The 12835-nt window shown below is 44.3% G+C and overlaps 1 protein-coding gene across 3 annotated transcripts in view; it reads left to right on the top strand.

Moving 5' to 3' along the window:
* The window catches only part of ARIH2 (ariadne RBR E3 ubiquitin protein ligase 2), a 49756-nt gene that overhangs the window by 24588 nt on the left and 12333 nt on the right, over nucleotides 1–12835 (top strand). For all 3 annotated transcript variants that reach the window (XM_050957474.1, XM_050957475.1, XM_050957473.1), the window contains 4 exons: nucleotides 3122–3269; nucleotides 6183–6304; nucleotides 8188–8297; nucleotides 9536–9653. In XM_050957474.1, the coding sequence (XP_050813431.1) occupies nucleotides 3122–3269; nucleotides 6183–6304; nucleotides 8188–8297; nucleotides 9536–9653 (498 nt within the window). The remainder of the gene's footprint in view (nucleotides 1–3121; nucleotides 3270–6182; nucleotides 6305–8187; nucleotides 8298–9535; nucleotides 9654–12835) is intronic.

Raw genomic sequence — 12835 nt, 5'->3', positions numbered from 1 at the left:
GATTGTGACTTGTCAGAAGCTGGATTACAGAATATTGGATCTAGAGGAGGGTGCTTTTTTACAATGGATAGTTGCTGTTGCATCTGAGTCAACTTGTAGCTACCACTGATGAAAAAGAAAAAGGAAAAAAGCTAAAAGTGGAAGGCTACATGAACTTAAAATAAACTCTCTAGCATGATTCTGGGATGCATTAACAGATGTGTTGTAAGCAAGACACGAGAAGTCATTCTTCCGCTCTACTCTGCGCTGGTCGGGCCTCAGCTGGAGTATTGTGTCCAGTTGTGGGCACCACATTTCAAGAAAGATCTGGAGAAATTGGAGAGGATCCAGAGAAGAGCAACAAGAATGATTTAAGGTCTAGAGAACATGACCTATGAAGGAAGGCTGAAAGAATTGGGTTTATTTAGTTTGGAAAAGAGAAGACTGAGAGGGGACATGACAGCAGTTTTCAGGTATCTAAACGGTGTCATAAGGAGGTGGGAGAAAACTTGTTCATCTTAGCCTCTAAGGATAGAACAAGAAGCAATGGGCTTAAACTACAGCAAGGGAGGTTTAGGTTCCTAACTGTCAGGGTAGTTAAACACTGGAATAAATTGCCTAGGGAGCCTGTGGAATCTCCATCTCTGGAGATATTTAAGAGTAGGTTAGATAAATGTCTGTTAGGGATGGTCTAGACAGTATTTGGTCCTGCCATGAGAGCAGGGGACTGGACTCGATGACCTCTCGAGGTCCCTTCCAGTCCTAGAATCTATGAATATTTGGGTTCCAGACTAACTTAATCTTTATTACTACATATGTTGTGAAAAGGTCCCTGAGCACTTATGAACTTGATCTAGTTTTCTTGTATCTGCTTTCATCTAGGTGTCCTCCTTTGAAATGCTGTTCTGTGCCTTTGGGAGGAAGGGTGAGGTAGTTAAGGCATTGGATTAGGACTTGGAAAATCTCGGTCCAGTTCCTAGCTCTGCTACATGCTTTTCTGGGGCAAGTCACTCTGCTTCAGTTCCCTCTCTGTAAAATGAGCATACTGCGTCAGTTGCCTGGTCTATTACCATGTGAACTCTTCAGGGAGAGGCTTCTCTTACCATATTTATACAATGCCTGTCACAGTGCGGTTCTGAACTTGGCTGGGACCTTTAGGTGCTACTCTCAAGGTAATTTGTTATAGTAGTGCCCCTCTATGAACGACCAGATTTTTCCACATGTGAAGGCAACACTATGGAAGGAGGAATTTTCCGTCTTTGTCAATGGAAAGACCCACTCTGACTCCAAGCTGTCTAAACTGAGGTACTGGTCCCAATAGGTCTCATGCATTTAAGATTGTATTGTAAAGTGTGTTTACACAGTTTGTGGAAACACATTAAATGCTCTGGAATGCACCACGTCTTGAATGCAGAATATATAGGCCCCAGGTTGTGAAAGTTCTGTACACAACCCTAAATGAAAATGCTCATTATGCCACCACTTAGGAATACACACCTGCCCCAGAGAACTCCTCCAGCAGAGGTTAGAGGAGAAAGTGTTCTCAGTGTTCTGCTTATGCTGCTCGGATGGGAGAAGTGTGGGGAGAGCATGTGTTCGAGAATGCCGTAGGGAAAGGCACCAGCTAGAAGATTCGAGGGGAGAGTCCGGTTCAGATTCTCAAACAGATGATAAAAGTTGCTTTTCTTGGAGTGAAACTATGATGTGTATAAAAATGGGAATGGTGGAAATTCTTTCTACTTGCCAAGAAACAGTGGGTCCTTCTGCAGCAAATCTACAAGAGGATTATAGGAGAGACAATTAGCTAGAACTGGGGAAACTGCCTTCTGCCCAAATAAATGTTTTCTTGATCTAGGCAATAAGTGATCCCTAACACTGTTAGAGAACTGTTCTCAGTAACAATAGGAATAGGTCTCCTAGAACAAAGATGCTTCTACCGTAGCAGACAACGATGCTACAACAGTGTTGTATGCCTAGTGTGAACAGGCCCTTGCACTGTCATTCAGCAGTGGCTGTGTCCTAAGAGTGCATAGTCAGGCCTGGGAGGTGAGTTATCCCATGCAGGTTTCTCTGGAAGGTACCAAAGCTTTAAGGCGTTAGAATGGGATTTTTATTATGGCTTCAGTCTGAAAGGGACAAATGGGTGTATAAACTTTGCTTCCAGATGTGGAGGCAGAATCTTGCTTCTGGTGGTGCTCTGTTAACCTACTTCCCCTTCAGCTTGAAAGGGTGAGATGAAACATAATGTGAGTAGCTAAGGGCTGCATGTGTTGCTTAGTGGCTCGTTCTGCACGACCACATGGGAGATCCAGATTGTCTCCTAGTGACTTGCTTCCTGGACCAGCAGGGCCTGGGAGTAACAATGACTTTGCAATGAATCCTGCCCATTCCTCCTCCGCCAGAAGGATGGTGTCTGCATGCAATGTTGGCACAAGTGAAGGTGAAGAGATAGGAGAGGTTCCTTGAACTTCACAGTGAACTGGGATCTGCTTTCCCACACCACAAATACTGATGTGCATAAAGGTGCTGCATTGGCTTGCATCATTTGTTATCTGAAAGTGCTGTCCAGCCAGACAGACACTGATAGGTGAGTTCCCAGAACGATTGCTTCCTGGGATCTAGCCAGACAGTGAATGAACAAGTCCCTTTGAACTGACCTGTGCTAACAAGGTAGATGGAAAAACTAACTGAAGAAAGAAATAATGCAATGGTGTATTTCAAAGGGATGATTAATCTGCATTTGGTAGCAGGACAAGGATGGAGAGCAGAAAAACAAATCTGCTTGTGGGGAATACACCAGATCCGAGGCACAGGCAGTCCAGTGACCGGGATGAGAAAAGCGAGACTTGTCTGTTGTCCTCTGACACCTAAAAGGCTCCTAAAAATAATTAATTGGTGAAGCGGCATGCTCCTTTCCTAGATGGCTCCTTTTCCCAGCCTCTGATGGGCTGAAGCCAAGGGCAGTCTGAATTAGGTAAAAGTGAGTCTGTCCTGGGGTAAAGTTTTAAAGACAATACTGGGCTCCTTCCACAACAGTGCCATGTAAGGGCAGGTGAGGGTCACTTTGGGCTTACAGGGCCAGAAGAGCTAAGTGATGCCAGGACCCATTTCAGCCCAGCTCTGATTTGCACCTCTCTTTCAGACAATGGTACATTCCTCCCATCACTGTGCAGTGTGTATGCAGTTTGTGCGAAAGGAGAACTTACTCTCTCTGGCCTGTCAGCACCAGTTTTGCCGTAGCTGCTGGGAGCAGCATTGTACGGTACTCGTCAAGGATGGTGTCGGAGTTGGTGAGTTCAAGGCAGACGCTTTGGTGGGTTTTTATTTGATGCATTGACCTCCTCCCCCACTCCCCAAGGCAGCTGGACCAGTCACGTTAATATCTTAATATTGAGAAAATGAAGCATGCAGTTGATCTGTATGAAAATCAGTGTCTTAAAACGGATTTAAACTGGTTTGGACTGAATCCATAATTGCCAGGATCTCAGTAATCTTAGGCTGGTCCCTAGAGGATGCCACTGCCTCCCAACAAGGAACTATAAAGCACCACTTCCGTGTACTTAAGTACATCTGTACATACTGACATATTTTGAAGTGCTCTATATACGTCTAATTAAGGACTTTAAAGAGTCTGTACTTAACACTTGGATTTAAGTACATTTTAAAGGTACTTCAAGCATACATAACTTTTTCCTAATCTGCAAGTACTTCTTCAAAACAGTGTTGGTTTGGTTTTTTTTTTTAAATCACATCTCTCCCAACTGTCCTGGATTCTGACAGGTCCAGGACCCATTGCCCTGACTTGGGACATTCAGGCTCTGAGTTCTGACTGCCCAGGCTTTGTTCTGTTAGCCTGACTGGTGCACCAGCCAAGGAGTATAGTGGCCCCACCACTTCACTGCTGATAGGTCACTGCAGCTGGCATTAGGGAGACATGCTGCCTGGCCCAGGCCAGCAGCAGTGGGGAGACAGATACCTCTCAATCTCCTGCACAGAGAGAACAGGACCAATCACGGCATCCCCTGCAGGGTGGTGTAGGAAATGCTTATCAGCCCCTGTGCATGCTCCAACACTGCAGGGTTGTTGGGAAATTGGGGATTTGTTCATGGTTATTCCTTGGCTATTTATGTATATTAATACAACTTCATTGTTGCTGGTTCTCTGTCTTCCACTCTGTGCTTATATTATTTAAGTAGTTGTCCATAAATTGACCTAACAATTGCAGGGAATACAGGAGTTGGAAGTTCTTGTTCTTTTACTTATCTATTTATAAGTCCTATTTCCACAGCATACTTGTACTTAAAAGTACTTCTGTAATGGTGTATATAGCACTTATAAAATGGACTTAATTATCAGTACTTACGGCAAACATTGCTATAAATTGGACATAGCTTTTGGTCTGTGTTCTCTTGTTCTCATCTTTCTGATCCTGCCAGGCTGTGATCACAGGTCACTGTTGTATTAATTTAGGTGGAATATGGGCCCAGAGAGATGAAGGCCTTTATCATGACCCTGTAAATGTCCAACATTAAACAGTTTTAAACAAGGTTCAGAGTTTAGAATACAGAGACCTCCGCCTGCTTAGTACCATGGTGCAAACATCATTAAAAATCTCTTTAGCTCTATATTAAAAATATGGGTGTGTGTGTGGGGAAACAGTTAAAGCATTTGAAATGTAAAATATTAAGTAAGGCTTTCATCTTAACATCTGGTACCCTGCCCCTTTAGTTGGAGAGTCTTTAGAGAGGGAGAAACCCACATGTGAATCTCTCTTGGATGGTAATAATGATTCTTTTTGGGGAAAAGAGAGAAGTTAGTTAAGATAGGCTGGAGCAGTTGTTAAAATCCAATCCCATTTTGTAGAAGACGAAATAAGATGAACACACACAAAAGAGGAAGAGAAAAGAGCAGCAAAGGTAGAAACTGCAGCTTCTGCCTCTGAGATGGACTCACTTGCAGTCTCACTGCTGGAAAAACATAGGCATAGCATGTGATCTTATCAGCACCACCACCCCCCGCCTGAGACCTGGCAAACTTGTACCAGGGTTGGGCTGTCTAAGGTGTTACATTTAGCTGCCTCTTTCTGGACAGAGAGAGACTTACCGCAGTGTAGCTGTATACAGTCTTGGCCAACTAAGCCAGACTCTTGTAAATAGAGGGAAAAATTAGAGGGCTAGGCAGGCCAAGAAATAAAGTGGGGAAGGAAAAACACACCCCGTGGGGTGGGAAAGTAGCGCAGTTTCACATCCCAGGTGGTATTGAGGATTTAGCTAGAGCTGGTGGTGAATGTCATTTGGCTCCCTGTAGTCTATCCTGGCCAGGACGTCTTTCAGCATAGGATGAAGAAGGCTCAGGGTGCAGGTGGCAACCAGGATAGTGAAGCTTGTGCCTTCCCTTTCTCTTGTCTTTCAGTCAGCCAGCGTTTTGGTAGTCAGCTTGGTTCCCCCAGGGTCTCTTTTTGAGGGCTCCAGAAGGGAGTGATAGGTGGAATAGTCCATCCCCTCGTTATGTTGTCCATCAATTAGGCCTAATTACTCTCCCACCAATTTAGGTTCATTGACTCCCAGACTCTCACTGTTCTTGTTTTCTAGGCATTACCTTAACACAGTCCTGGAATTATGTCAGGAGGCCTTTTTGTTTGTACTAATTCTGTTTTTCTGTCGACTTCTTGCACCTTTTTCCATCAACATTTATTGTTATAGGTTACTGTGACATTTTATGAACTTTCACTCACTCCTTACAGCTGAACTCACAATTCGGGAAAATTTGTAGGCCCAATTATCACATCATCACTGAGGTGTTTGAAGCTGCAAGATTGCGGTGTATAAAGATTGCACTTCTTCATGAGCACTTTGTCCTTGATGTCTGTTGGCATTTGAGTGTGTAGGGGTCTTTGAGTGTATTTCCATGGGCCCCCTGTGTGTTGCTGCTGCAGGTTGACTGGCATCTCCTCACCTGACCTTCAGTTGCACAGCAGTAACTGTGAACTGCCCAAGATGCCCTTGACTCTGTCATCTTCCACTGAAAGCAGCTGGACTCCAGCTTTTCAGCAGCCCTGATAAATGGAATTGCTGTAATCACTTGCATCAGAACAATTAGTTGCACTTGAGAAGCAGTATTGGGCCCAGCACATCTCTGATCTGCGTGCATGAGTTTCTCAGTTCATATCGCACTGTGCAGCAACTGTCCTTTGTTTTTAATAGGGGTCTCCTGCATGGCTCAGGACTGTCCACTTCGGACACCAGAAGACTTTGTGTTTCCACTGCTGCCGAGCGAGGAGCTGAAAGACAAATATCGGCGCTACCTTTTCAGGGACTACGTGGAGGTATTTTCTGCTTCATATTCCTGTAGGCCTGTGCCCTGACCCTACCCAGTAGTCAGATATTTGGGCCAAGATTTTCAGAAGTGACTAGTTTGAGAGCTTCATTTTTTAGGGCCCAAACTGAGACCTCTTAAAAGGGCTTGTTTTTTTCCAAAAATGTTGAGCACCCTCCCCTTGCAAAACAGGACCCTGTAAAGCAGGGTTCCCAAGACAAATTATTTGATGGCCTCAGAGTGTGGCCACCAACTCTTGCTGGTGGCTGCTCACCCTTTTTCCTAAATTATTTAATTAGCTTTAGGAAAAACAAATAAATATGCACATACACACAACCAAATCATTGTAATGTATTTATTGCTAGCTAGTAAGTCTGTTGTGAAAAATGATATTAACAAACATACAAGTATTATTTTTCACAGCAGAATTACTCAGCCCTGGCAAGTCTGGGGATAAATTAAGCCCTGGATGGGAGGTCAGGGGAGGCAGAGGGGGGCTGGAGCCTGAAGCCCTGTGACCGGAGGACAGAGCCCAAAGCCATGCGGCTGGAGCTTGGGGCCCACCACCGTGCAGCTGGAGCCTGGGACTCGTGCCTGAAGCCCTGCTGCCCCAGAGCTCAAGCCCAAAGCCTGAGCCCCGCAGCCCCTGGGAAGATGGGGAACTCACTGGCTGCCTGGTGCTCCCGCATTGTGCCCAAGGTGTCTCCAGAGTGGGGCAGGACCAAACCCCTGCTAGCAGCTCCAGCAACCATCACAAAGGTGATGCATCCAGGAGCACCAAGGAGTGGGAGGGGCCTCTGCTTTGCTCCTCCCCACCCCCAGTCACAGCCCAGGAGGCTGTGGCTGCAAGAAAAGCCCCTGGTGGCAGCACTTGAGAAATGTTGCTGTCAAGTGTCCCAAGCTGGGCACCCAAAATCACTAGTGACTTGTAAAATATTGATCTTGGTGTCTGGGCTTCTTGATGATGCCTCTCTAGAGAGTTCAGGGGCTGGAGATGCAGCAGCTGCTGCAGGATTGTAGCTGACAGGCATGTTGTCTGTGGCTCATGCTGTGGTACAGGGCTAACTGTCAGAGTTCTCAAATGATTTGTCAGAGTAAATTTTCCTCTAATGTCATCCCAGTGATAGCAGCTGGTGCCTGGCCTATATCTTGAAGCAGAGTGCTCTAGTGTTAGAGCGGAAAACTTACGCTGAATGTTAAATATTGGTGCAAGACCAAGAAATATTTGTAGGCAGCTACAGATTTGCCCCTCATCCCGATGCAGCGCAGGTCACTATTATACAGCATCCTTTGTACGTGCCTTCACTCTGCAAAGCTTCGTGAGTCGTATCTAAGCTAGCAAGAACGAGAATGTTTAAGACAAGATTTAGAGGAAGTAACTCAGTGACTTGGACAGAGAAGGAAGTACTTTAGTGACACCCTCTCCCCAGTAATTGTGGGGAGTCACAGGAAGGGGACAGACTAGCCACAATTGAGAAGCAGAGTCCGTGCCCTGGGGCAGCAGGGGGGTGGAAGATGGGGCTGGGGGGGAAGGAGTTCAAGTAGAGTGAGATTCTAGATCAGTTTGGAGTTTCTCATCATGGTCTCCTGACATTCTGGATGGGATCTCAAATTTCCTCATTTCATGACTAACCACTGCAACCTCAGCTTTGAACAAATGCAAAATATAAAGCCTCCAAATCTTTTGTTGGAACAAGCACTTAATAACTAACTAACCTCCTCCGCATGCAGAAGAGATTGGCTGGGCATCTTCTGGTGGCTCTTTCCATTGTCTTCTCCAGATCTAAGAACTACGGATTCACATTAACAAAAGGCATGACTTTTACTACTTAAGAATAGAAATCAATATTCTCCCATACCAATTGCTTACCTTGCCACTCGGTGTATTTGCAGAGCCATTACCAGCTGCAGCTGTGTCCCGGTGCAGACTGCCCCATGGTCATACAGGTACAGGAGCCCAAAGCTCGACGAGTGCAGTGCAATCGATGCAATGAAGTTTTCTGGTAAGGAAGTAAAAGGCTTAAAGGCTGTGAGGAAAGCATGTGGCACAGGCATATGCTCTCTTTAAGGTCACTTCATTTGAGAACAGTTCTAGTGTATCGAGGCATCACAGACACATTACTGGAATTGCTTGTAACTGGAGCCATCTGTGTAATAAGGGTGTAGCCCGGGCCCGGCTTTCAGTGGTGGTCAGTTCTTGCTGAACTCAATGGGAGCTGTGGGTTCTGAGCACCTCTGAAAATTGAGCTCTTATTAATTAAGGTAAACAAGTCTTGTCTAGTTTCTTCTGTAGCTTGGATTAATCTACAAATTATGATACAAGCATTGGTGAGTGATTTTGGGTACGAAGCCTTAATGGCTGCTGCTGGAACTTGTCTGATGCCTGTGTTTGTATATTTGTATACTTTGTTCCCAGAGTCTCTAGTGCATTCCCAATATCCAGAGAACTATAAAGCCAGGGGACTCAGATATCCTAAATACACACACAGGCTTCCATGGTATGAATGCTCCTAAACATGCATAGAAACAAAGTGTAGCATTTGGATAAGATGTCAGTTGATTTCTGTATATGAAGGCTAGAATATCTTTAAACTTCTATGTGCGTGAGGTCCTCCCCAGCATAAGAATAAACTTCCACTGGATAGGAAAGCTAATGGTGCTTTCCTGGCTTGCAGTGTCCAGGAGAGGAGTAACAGAACTAGGAGTAATATCGAAAGGGTTGCTGCTGGAGTATCTTCTGACACCCCCTACTCCAAAGGTGTAGCTGCATCGTGAGTGTCCAGGGACAGTAATATACGTGGGTTAGTAACCAAGCCGCCCACTAGTTGCATGCAATTAACCCTGAACAGGAGCGTATTTGGAATTTATCTGGGATGACATAGGCTTGCTCCATTATCTTAAAAGTGATGCTGGGGCTCCAGGGAAAAGATGATGGCTGTTCATCAGACAGCCAGACGCTCACTTGTCTGAGAGGGAGCCCTGTATTCACTTCCATTCAGAAGAAAGGTAGTGATATGTTAAGAGTTTCAGGAGAAGGAAGTGATCATTCCCAGAAGGACCTGGCGGGAGTTCTAAAGGTTGAACCCAGCCCCTCTCATTGTGGTATTTAGGAACGAACTGCTTGTCTCCTCACACCTGTTTCCCATCCAGATCCTGGTCATGAGGAAAGACTGACTTCTTGGTTATTAATACAATGTATTAACTCCCCTGAACACTGGTATTTCTTTCTTTTCCTGTTAAGTTTCAAGTGTCGGCAGATGTACCACGCACCCACAGACTGTGCCACCATCCGGAAATGGCTCACCAAGTGTGCAGACGACTCTGAAACAGCCAACTACATCAGTGCTCACACTAAAGATGTAAGGGAGAGCATGTCAACATTCCTTTCAGGCATCTAGTCCTACTGAGAAGGGAGGGGCAATTCCGTGCAATTGTAGCACTTTATGCTGCTTTTTTAATAATGTTAGTAAATTCCCACTTGGGGTTTTGGTGCAAAGATCTTGAATACCTTGAAATCTAATGACCATCTTAGATGTCTATACACTAATGCAAGAAGTATGGGGAATAAACAGGAAGAACTGGAAATACTACTTAATATTCACAGTTATGACATCATTGGTATCACAGAGACTTGGTGGGACAATTCACATGACTGGAATGCTGGTATAGAAAGATACAGCTTGTTCAGGAAGGACAGGCAAGGAGAACAGGGAAGAGGTGTTGCTGTGTCTATCAGATAGATACGCTTGAACTGAGGTTGAGAGAGTTGAGGATAAAAGGAGTAGCTCAGGGCTTAGTAGTGATGGAGGATTTCAACTACCTGCACATCTGTTGGGAAAATAATACAGGGGACGAATTATCCAACAAATTCTTGAAATACATTGGAGACAGATTATTACAGGAGGTAGAGGAAGTGACTAGGGGAGATTTGATTCTAACAAACAGGGAGGAACTGGTTGAGAATTTGAAGGTGGAAGGCAGCTTGGATAAAAGCGATCAGGAAATGATAGCGATCAAGAGTCTAAGGGAATGACAAGGGGGAAAACAGCAGAATAAAGACAATGGACTTCAAGGAGGTGAACTTTAGCAAACTCGGCAAATACTGAAGGTAATATCCTGTGGGAAGCAAGTGTAAGCGAAACAAGGGTTCAGGAGAGTTGGCAGTTTTTAGCGAGGCGCTATTAAGTGCACAGGAGCAAACTACCCTAATGCGTAGGAAAGAAAGGAGGTATGGTAAGAGGCCACGCTGTCTTAGCCAGGAGATCTTCAGTGACATGAAATTCAAAAAAAGAGTTGTACAGAAAGTAGAAACTAGGTCAAATTACAAAGGATGAGTATAACGAAACCCACAAGCGTGTAGGGGCAGAATTAGAAAGGCCAAGGCACAAAGTGAAATTAAAATAGCTAGGGACATAGAGGGTACAAGAAAACATTTTACAAACACACCAGACGAAAGACCAAGAACAAAGTAAGCCCCATTACTCAATGAGGAAGGAAAGACCATAACAGAAAACGCAGCAATGGCTGAAGTGTTAAATGCCTGTTTTGTTTCAGTTTTCACCAGAAAGGTTCACAGTGATAGCATGACTAACCTAATGAACATCCGTGTAAATGAGGCAGGAGCTGCGGCTGATTTGGGAAAGAACAAATTAAAAATCACTTAGGCTATGTCTAAACTACAGACCTTACAGCGGTACAGCTGTACCACTGCAGCTGCGTTGCTGTAAGGCCTCCTGTGTAGCCGCTGTATGCTGGTGGGAGAGAGCTCTTTTGTCGGTGAAACTCATGCCAACAAAAGTGCTAGTGGACACAAAGCTTAGACAGGTTGGATGTCTTCGAGTTGGCAGAGCTTGCGAAAATACGTTCTAGAATACGTAGGGAACTGGCTGAAGAGATCTTTGAAAACTCACTCATGGCGAGAGTGGGAGAGATCCCAGAGGACTGAAAAAGGGCGTGTATAGTGTCTATCTATAAAAAGGGGAATAAGGACTACCCAGGAAACAGTAGACGAGTCAGCTTAACTTTGGTACCCAGAAAGGGAATGGAGCAAATCTGGACTGGAACAATCGTTCTATAAGCACCTAGAAGATAAGGTGATAAGTAACAGTCAACATGGATTTGTCACAACATATGTCAAACCAGCCTAAAATGCTTTTTGACAGGATAATAATCCTGGTGGATGGAGAGGGAAGCAGTAGATGTGATATATCTTGACTTTAATAAGGCTTTTGATACTATCTCACATGACTTTCTCTTAAGCACACTAGGGAAGTATAGCCTAGATGAAGCTCTTGTAAGGTGGATGCACAACTGGTTGGAGAATTGTACTCAGAGAGTAGTTATCTGTGGTTCACACAAGCAAGAAGGGCATATCAAGTGGGGTCCTAAAGGGATCTGGCCTGGGTCTGGTTCTATTCAATATCTTCAAAAATAATTTGGAGAATAGCATAGAAACTACACTTATAAAGCTTGTGGATGATGCCAAGCTGGTAGAGTTTGCAAGCATTTTGGAGGACAGGATTAGAATTCAAAATGTTCTTGACAAACTGGAGAAATGCATTGAAATAAATAGGATAAAATCATTATGGACAAATGCAAAGTACTGGACTTAGGAAGGAATAATCAGTATTAAAATATAAAGTGGGAAATGACTGCCTAGGAACAAGTACTGCAGAAAAGGATCTGGGGGGTTACAGTGGATCACAAGCTAAACAGGAGTCAACAGTATAACACTGTTGCAAAAAAAGTGAACATCATTCTGGGATGTGTTAGCAGGAGTGTTGTGAGTAAGACACACGAAGTAATGATTCCACTCTGCTCAGTAATGATAAGGCTTCAATTGGAGTATTATGTCCAGTTCTGGGCACCACACTTTGGGAAAGATGTGAACAAACTGGAGAAAGTCCAGAGAAGAGCAACAAAAATGATTAAAAGTCTAGAAAACATGACCTATGAGGGAAGTTTGAAAAAATTAGGTTTGTTTAGTCTGGCGAAGAGAAGACTCAGAGAGAATTGGATAACTCTTCAAGTTTGTAAAACATTGTAAAGAGTTGGGTATTAAATTGTTCTCCTCTTCCACTGAGGGCAGGACAAGAAGCAATGGGCTTAAATTGCAGCAAGGAAAATTTAGGTTAGACATTCATAGACTCATAGACTCTAGGACTGGAAGGGACCTCGAGAGGTCATCGAGTCCAGTCCCCTGCCCTCATGGCAGGACCAAATATTGTCTAGACCATCCCTAATAGACATTTATCTAACCTACTCTTAAATATCTCCAGAGATGGAGATTCCACAACTTCCCTAGGCAATCTATTCCAGTGTTTAACTACCCTGACAGTTAGGAACTTTTTCCTAATGTCCAACCTAAATCTCCCTTGCTGCAGTTTAAGCCCATTGCTTCTTGTTCTATCATTGGAGGCTAAGGTGAACAAGTTTTCTCCCTCCTCCTGATGACACCCTTTTAGATACCTGAAAACTGCTATCATGTCCCCTCTCAGTCTTCTCTTTTCCAAACTAAACAAACCCAATTCCTTCAGGCTTC

The sequence above is a fragment of the Gopherus flavomarginatus genome, chromosome 6, assembly GCF_025201925.1.
Source record: "Gopherus flavomarginatus isolate rGopFla2 chromosome 6, rGopFla2.mat.asm, whole genome shotgun sequence".
Classification (NCBI taxonomy): Eukaryota; Metazoa; Chordata; order Testudines; family Testudinidae; genus Gopherus; species Gopherus flavomarginatus.
This window is presented reverse-complemented; position numbering and strand designations above follow the sequence as displayed.